Source organism: Nannospalax galili, unplaced genomic scaffold, assembly GCF_000622305.1.
Source record: "Nannospalax galili isolate Female #2095 unplaced genomic scaffold, S.galili_v1.0 scaffold162, whole genome shotgun sequence".
NCBI classification, from domain to species: domain Eukaryota; kingdom Metazoa; phylum Chordata; class Mammalia; order Rodentia; family Spalacidae; genus Nannospalax; species Nannospalax galili.
This window is the reverse complement of record NW_008350388.1, coordinates 658,955-667,108: the sequence shown is the minus strand read 5'-3', so window position 1 is coordinate 667,108 and position 8,154 is coordinate 658,955. Positions and strand designations below refer to the sequence as shown.

The 8,154-nt window shown below is 40.2% G+C and overlaps 1 protein-coding gene across 1 annotated transcript in view; it reads right to left on the bottom strand.

The window, feature by feature from the left end:
• The window catches only part of Lama3 (laminin subunit alpha 3), a 265,360-nt gene that overhangs the window by 200,516 nt on the left and 56,690 nt on the right, over positions 1-8,154 (bottom strand). Inside the window, exon 3 of the mRNA XM_008847651.3 lies at positions 938-1,055. Within this exon, the coding sequence (XP_008845873.1) occupies positions 938-1,055 (118 nt within the window). The remainder of the gene's footprint in view (positions 1-937; positions 1,056-8,154) is intronic.

Sequence of the window (8,154 nt, the reverse complement as noted above, 5' to 3'; positions counted from 1 at the left end):
ATTTTTTTAAAATGTATTATATTTGAGGAGGAAGCATCGAAATTTACATCATGCTAATTAGTAGAGGTGATAAACATTAACACTGAAATCCACCCAATGACTTCATAGACATACACATGCCAAGGAGCTCAGAAAGTAACTGACTATGACTAGCAATAATCAGATATACAGAGATCAGAAACACATGTGCAAACATCTTAGTGTTAATTGCATTAGAAATGAATTTTTCTGTATGAAACTGTGTATTTTAATAATGAAATGGAGATCCTCTTTAAAGGTTAAAACCTCATTTAATCTTATGTCTTATACAGTTTATACTGAGTACAATATTGTATAACTGTATTAATTCAACTGTAAAACTAAAAATTTACAGCCAATTTGGAAAGAGATGGATCTTAGCTCTGGAAATTGTTATAGAATATGTCAATGCTGTTGTAATGAAATGCTTCTTCTAATTATGTGGTTATTAAATAAATAATTAAAAAATTCTAACTCCAAAAAAAATTTCAGAGTGTTATTTTATAAAATCATTTGTAGAAACGAAAAAAGAAAAAGAAAAAAAAAATAATAAAAGAAATTACAACTTCTATTTCTGCAAGTCATATCCTTTGAATCGATACACACGTGACTGAGGACAAGTTAGGAAAGCAAACTGATCAGTCTCTACCTAGTCACACAGAGAAACTAATCTTGTTTTCTTTGGGGGGGAGTGTCTTTTTGAGACAGGGTCTCCCTGTAGCCCCCGCTGGCCTGGAATTCACTATGTACACCACGCTGGCCTTGAACTCACAGAGATAACCCATGCCTCTGCCTCCCGAGTTCTGGGATTAAAGGTATGTGCCACCACACCTGGCAAAACTAATTTTCTAACTAAATCCATAGTCTTAAACTATCATAAATAACCAGAGCCCCTAGTACGGTAGGCAAGATCACTTACGAGCAAAATACTGCCATGGTGAGTAGGTGCTTCCAAAGTCTACAGATCTTTCCAAGACCCAAAGATCAGGGCGCGGAGAATTTGCAAATTTGATTAAAATATAAGCCACCTGGAAGAGCTGAAAAAGCAAAGGAGATACAGTTATTAAATTCAGTTTGTCTGTGGGGGCTGGAGAGATGGCTCAGCAGTTAAGAGCACTGACTGCTCTTGCAGAGGACCAGGGTTCAATTCCCAGCACCCACATGGCAGTTAACGACCACCTATAACTCCAGTTCCAGGGGATTCAATGCCTTCTCTGACCTCTTCAGGCATTGCATACATGCTGGGAATAAACTCATACACATAAAATAAAAATACTAAATAAAATATTTTAAACTCAGTTGCTCTAGACTGGGAGCATAGCTCTGTGGTATAGCACTTGCCTAGCATGCACAAGGCCCTGGGTTCAATCTCCACCACCACTAAAGAGAAAAATTAAATGTTAAAATCACTTTGTCCACAACTTTGACCATTTCTATAAGATAATGATTCTGAGGCAATGCCTCTAGCCAAATCTCCATCCCATCCATCCCTAGATCCAGATTCTATTTCTGTCTGCCTATTGGACATCTCTATGTAGGTGTAGCCTCTCAAGCTTATCATGTTCAAAATCAAAATCATCTTTCTTTCTTAAGTGTTCACATTGACCACCATCTTTGTCACACTTTAACCAAAAACGAAATGTGTCCTTGAATTTCAACCAGCCTACACAGCATCTTCTTCAAGTCTATACATCAAGTCTGTGTATCAGAGAAGCCTAATAGTAAGTAATGAGAATCATGTGCTAAGCCCTTCCAGGACCAAGAGCCAATAGTACAACCCAGAGCATCTCCTAGGAGTGTCGGAGCCCATGGTTCTAGGTGTTAGAGTGAGCACAGCTATAGACTGAGACCTAAGCAGGCACTGGGTGGGGGTGGTAGCCCTCCTTCCCTGAACCATGTACACTGGCCCCCTCTTTCCCAACTGCTCTCTCTTTCTCTTACTAATATTCTTGTTTATTCCCAACTCTTTTTTGCCCATTGTCAGCATGAAAGAAACAATGTGGGGTTCTGGCCCTGATTCCTTCACCTCCAATTCTTAAACTCCAAGGTTCCTCCCAAGAAGATGCAGTTTACTTAGAACCCCTTTCCTCGAAGATTATCTGGTGTGAAATGTGAACTTTGCAGTTATACAGTCAGTCAAGTCTATGACACTATATCTAAAAATTCAGTCAACCAATGATATGATCCAAAACACTGGGGAGGGAGATTGATTCTGTACTGAACATGTATGTTTTTATTGTCCATAGTCCCTAAGCAATACTGTATATAACAACTATTTATAGCGTATTATGTATTCTAAGTCATCTACAGATGACTTACACTGTGTTAGGAAGATGCACATAGATTATAGTCAAGTACACCATTATATACAAGAGACTTGAACATTTGTGAGGGATAGATGGATCATAGAACCAATTGCTCCATGAATACTGAGGAATGACTGCATATATTTCCTAAAGGGCTAGTAGTACCTAAAGACAGGTTTAAACAAGTTAATGAGCATGGATTTTCCCCATCCTTGCCCCCCTGACTCTATTACCACCACAATGTAGAATGGACTCTATCAATAGCTTTCTGAGCAGGATGCCCCATCTCTACTAGCTAGCACACTAGAGTCTTACGAACGGTGAACTCATCTAGTCAGTGAGGGAGGGAGGACTCAGACACTGTGGGGTTCTTCTCTTTCTCAGGAAAAAATAATGGAGAAGGGCTAGGGATCTAGCTCAGTAAGGATGTAAGTACAAAGCCCTGGTTCAATCCCCAGCACCAAAATAATAATAATGAGGGAGTTATATCCTTTTTTACCACATACAATGGCTAAGTAGTATGTATGTATATGTATGTACATATATTCATATTTATAGGTAATATAAATACTCCAAACTCCGAACTAGAAGCCAAAATCTCTAGGTTCTCAAACTTTTTGGTCTTAGGATCCCCTTTACACCTTAAAAAATTATAGAATGCCCAAAAACTTTTTAATGCAGGTTCTTCTATTGATATGGGCCATATTAGGAGGAGGGAAGTTTAGACAGGGAGAGAAAGATGAGAGATAAATAACATTTAAGTGGTGTGACAAACCAAAGAGAAATGTATTAGTTCAAAAGCCTACTCAAAATACACATACAGTATCTGTAGAAGAGTGCATGTGTATAGCTGAAGGCTATTTAACAACAACAACAAAAGTGTCAGACAGGAGAAACTTCCCCTTCAAGTTGTTGGTCAGGGTGGTCCAAGAAACTCCCAAAATAACACAAGCTATTGCCACAGTCCTTTATCACTTCCCAGAACTTGAAGGTAAGACCCTACTGCTGAAAACAAGACGTACTTCAAACACAAGACTTGGAGCAATGGAGCTAGAACTGACCTGGAAGCCACCTCCCTGAAGAGTAGCTCTCATAGTTTTAGAGGACTCTATGCAAGCCACTAAAGGATAAAATCAATCAATGGTCCAAACCCAGCTTTAAAGCCTAATAATCACAACAAATGCCTGGCACAGAAAACTATATTGGTGCAGTAGTGGCACTGTTATCTGGTGGGTAATCAACAGCTATCTAATTGGAATTAAAACTCACTCAGTGGGAGGGAACTCATGTGTGGTGTAAACTGTAAACATAGCCAAATACATATGACTGGAGAGGTCATACAGCCTAGAGAAATCCCTACGTCTGCCACATCCCTAGACAAATGTAATTTCTTACTGTATGCTAAATATGGATCCTTCTATTTTTAGGTAAATATGCCAGTCACCACTCATCAACAAGGAAGCTTCTTTTTGCAACAGATAGAGACTATTACAGAATCTACAACTGGTCACACACAGATAATTGTCTGTGAGATAACCAGCCCTGACACATCTACACTGGAACTTCTACACCTAAGGCTCATGGAACATAGTGGAACAGGGAATAAAGAGAATACTGATGCATCTCTCAACTCTCATCAGCAAAATTTTCTCATGCAACAGAGGGTGATGAACACACAAGGCCACAACTGGCCAAAGTGTAGAGAATAAGAGACTGCAGAGTGAGTGTTCCTGGATAGGACTCATAGTAAACCTCACCTGGTCTGGGCTCAGGAACTATTGCAGAAGGAGGGGTGGAAAGACTGTAAGATCCAGGAGTGGCATATTACCAGAAGGAAACAGAGTCTTCCAGGCTTCTGGTAACTTGCTCATATGAACTCACAGCAATGGTGACAGCATAACAAGACCCATGCAAACTCAATCAGACAAAAACCCAGCATATAACTGAGGAAATGGGCAGGAAGCCCCAACCTTAGCCAAAGAACTATTGGCAGTTGATCACTGCTGGATGAGAGAGAGTTGATCTTCTTTAGGGAGTGACACTAGGTAGACTGAACAGACTCCAGTAGATGAACTTGCACCGAGGGACATCTTGGTAGCTTAACTGGATAGCCCTTAACATATATGACAAAATGTATGAAATCCTGAGTCTGGTCTATGGGGGACTGCAGACAGGGGAGGGGCTCTAAACATGATCAAGATGTATGAAATTCACAAAAATTCAATGAAAAATATACATTGAAAAAATAGTCCATTATTTTTAGAGAAGGATATGTTCATATTATAGCATAAATGCTATATAAAAATCTACTAATGAATGCCAAAAAATTAAAGTTGATAAAATATATATATTATTATTCATTTAAAGTAAGAATCCTATTATATACTAACATAAATGGTAAATGGTCATGAAAAACTATGAAATGTTATTTAAGAATATTGGCATTACATTGCGTTTTTCAAATCCCTTTAACTGTCAGGCTGGATAGAAGATGGGTTTTTATAGTTGCCTCTGAATTCAGTCTGCTGTGATGTGTTTTGGTTGAAGTATTTAGAAATAGCTTGCCCTAGCTAGATCTTTAGTGGATAAAAGGAGTGTGGACCTCCTAAAAGGCCTTGGGGACCCCCATGAGCTTCCACTGGATTCTAAGAACCATGGCTCCATCACAGAGATCCTCCTTCTGTCTAAGAAGTTCCTTCGCTGATTTCTCTGAGGAAAGAAAAACTGTCATGCCAATTACTGAAAGCCCCAAGTGGCACCCAGTTCTATCCCCTTCAATCCTGTGCTTTTCAATATTGGGAAAAAAATAGCTACCTGTATTGAGATGAACACATCCCAACTGTCTGCCAATGCTTAGAAAAAAGTCCTTCTCGATGCAGATAAAAAATTAAAAAGTAGTATGAACACAATAAAGCAATCCCCAAACACAGGTATAATGATTTTCAAAAGACATATACCATGATTACAAAGTGAAAAAAATTATAGGGAATTTAAGAAATGTTTAGGGGACTGGAGAGATGGCTCAGCAGTTAAGAGCACTGATTGATCTTGCAGAGGACTCGGGATTGATTCCCAGCACCCACATGGCGGCTAACAACTATCCATAACTCCAGTTTCAGGGGATCCAAAGCCCTCTTCTGACCACCACAAGCACTGCATGACATGGGTGCACCTATATAGGCAATACACAAATGCTATATTTATCTCTATATCTCTCTATATAGATAGACATCCCTTCAAACTGCTTGTTTGTACATCTCTTTCAGTCCCCATTAAAGTAAATCACTTTTAGGTATGTGACAAAGAGAGACAACATGTGCTGGATAGCTTTAGTGTCAACTTGACACACCTGGGTTGAGGAAGCCTCAGTTGGGGAATTTCCTCCATAGGACTGGCCTGTGGCCATGACTGTGGTGCCTCTTCTTGATTATTGAGTGATGTGGGAGGGCCCAGCCCACTGTGGGTTGTGCCACCCCTGGGCAGGTGGGCCTGTGTTGCATAAGAAAGGCTGAGCAGGGGCCAGGGAGCAAGCTGGTAAGCAGTGTTCCTCCAAGGCCTGTGCTCCAGCTCCTGCCTCCAGGTTCCTGCCCTGAGTTCCTACCTTGGGCTCCCTGATGAACTGTGACCCAGGAGATGTAAGACAAACTCTTTCCTCCCCAAGTGGTAGTAGTCAGAGTGTCTTGTCCCAATAATGAAGAAACAAACTAGGACACAACATATGAAACATTTTGAATACAATAATCATCCCAAGCATTCTTTACCTCTTCCACAAAATTCCTCCAATGATAACACCTCAAGAAAATACTCAATAAATTATGTTTTAATGACCACTGCATCTTGATTACCATGTTAAGCATTTCACAAACTTTCTTTCACTTTGGACTTATAATAAAAAGTGGAATTCTGTTGTCCTCACATTACAAATGAGGAAAGAGTGGTCTAAAGAGGCTAAATAACGACATATCATGAAGGTTTAAAAATTCTGAGCTTAGCTGGGCATGATGGTGCGTGCCTTTAATCTCAACACTCAGAACTCTAAGGCAGAGACAGGAAGAGCTCTGTGAGATGGAGGCCAGCCTGGTCTACATAGTCAGTTCCAGGTCAGCTTGGGCAACAGGGAGACCTTGTCTCAAAAAAAAAAAAAAGTCCTGAGCCTAGTGTGGTGGCTCAGGCCTATAATCTCAGTACTTGTAAAGCAAAAGCAAAAGCAGGATGATTGTCTCAAGTTCCAGAACAGCCTAATCTACATAGTGAGTTCCAGGAACCCAGGGCTACATAGTAAAGCCCAGTCTTAAAAACAACAAAAAATTAGGACTGGCAAGATTTCCCAGTGGGTAGAAACCTGAGTCAATCTCTATATCCCACAAGGTAGCAAGAAAAAAAATAAATCCAGAGAGTTGTCCCTGAGCTCCATATGTGCCCCGTGATTCACATCCACCTGCATGCATGCACACACACACACACACACACACACACACACACACACAATAAATAAATGAATAAATATATAATAAAGCATCAACAACAATGAAAATCCTGAGCCTATGTAAATTCTACTCATTAAATATTACTATGCCCCAGATCCTGATGGGCACTTACTATTGGACCTGTTTCATCCTGTCAGAAGTTCTAAACATTATTATTTTCAAATACACTAAAATTTCATTACAGAGGTACTGGTGTGGGGAACTGTACCATAATACATTTGGAGGGACATAAAGCACATTGATTTTCCAAAACAGCCTCCATGGCTAAGGAGCCTCTGCTTAGCTTTGTCTTGTTTCTAGGTGATGTACCATCCTTGTGACACATTACAGTTTTTGAAAATCTCCAGTCCAGGGCTGGGGGTAGCTCAGTTGGGAGGGAGGTTGAGAAGAGAAGGGAGATGGCAGAGGAAAGAGAGAGGGACTTCAGTCAAGCAGCAGGTGAGGTTCCCATTGGCTTGTTATATAAATCTTCCACCCGACCTAAATTAATGAACACTGTGAATCTATCTATCTACGGTCATCTAGCACCAAGCAGACAGGACATCCCACTTCAAACTGTTCCTATCTCATTTTGATCTTGGACCCTCTTTCTGAGGTTTCTTGATATACATGTTCTCTGATGATAGGTAGGCTACATTTCACTGCCCTGCATGATTTATCTACCACCATCACTGTGTGTCTTGCAGTCAATTCTTGCCCAGTGCTCCAGTTCACCAGCGAATCCCCTCTGAGAGTTACGCTTTCAAAATGTCACTGAACAGAAGTGAGTGGTATCTTGGTGCTCACAGTCTTGCTCAGGAACGTTAAACCAGCAGACACCGGTCTACTCTCCCCTGCTTGATCATTAAAAAGCACATGCTTCTAACTGGCCCATTCTATTACATTCCTTTCTCCCAATACTTATATTTAGTCTTCCACCACTGAAAATACTTCAAAGCACACATGAGTGAGGCTTGAGATTCACTGATGTAACTAGGGGTCCCTGTGAAACTAGAAAGTAACAAGCTGTGGACACACCAGAAGCAAAAAGCAGAAGCAAAGTATTTTCAAGCAAATATTTGGAGGACAAAGATAAGGGGCGGGAGGAAAATTGCAGAGGACAGAGCTGTAACCTTCTCTAAATGCTTTTGTAACAAGCTAAAGTTGACTTGAATCTCATTATTTTGGTAGAGATACAAAGCAGTCTTTTAAATAATGTTCTGATAAAACAGATAAGGAACATAAAAGGTACCTGTGAGGCACTCTGACTTCAAAGGCTTCAAAGTGATGTAGGTAAGATAAGGCAGTTATGGGCTGAACCTAGTTTCTCTCTGAAGTCTCAAAAATTACAGCTTGTTACAGCC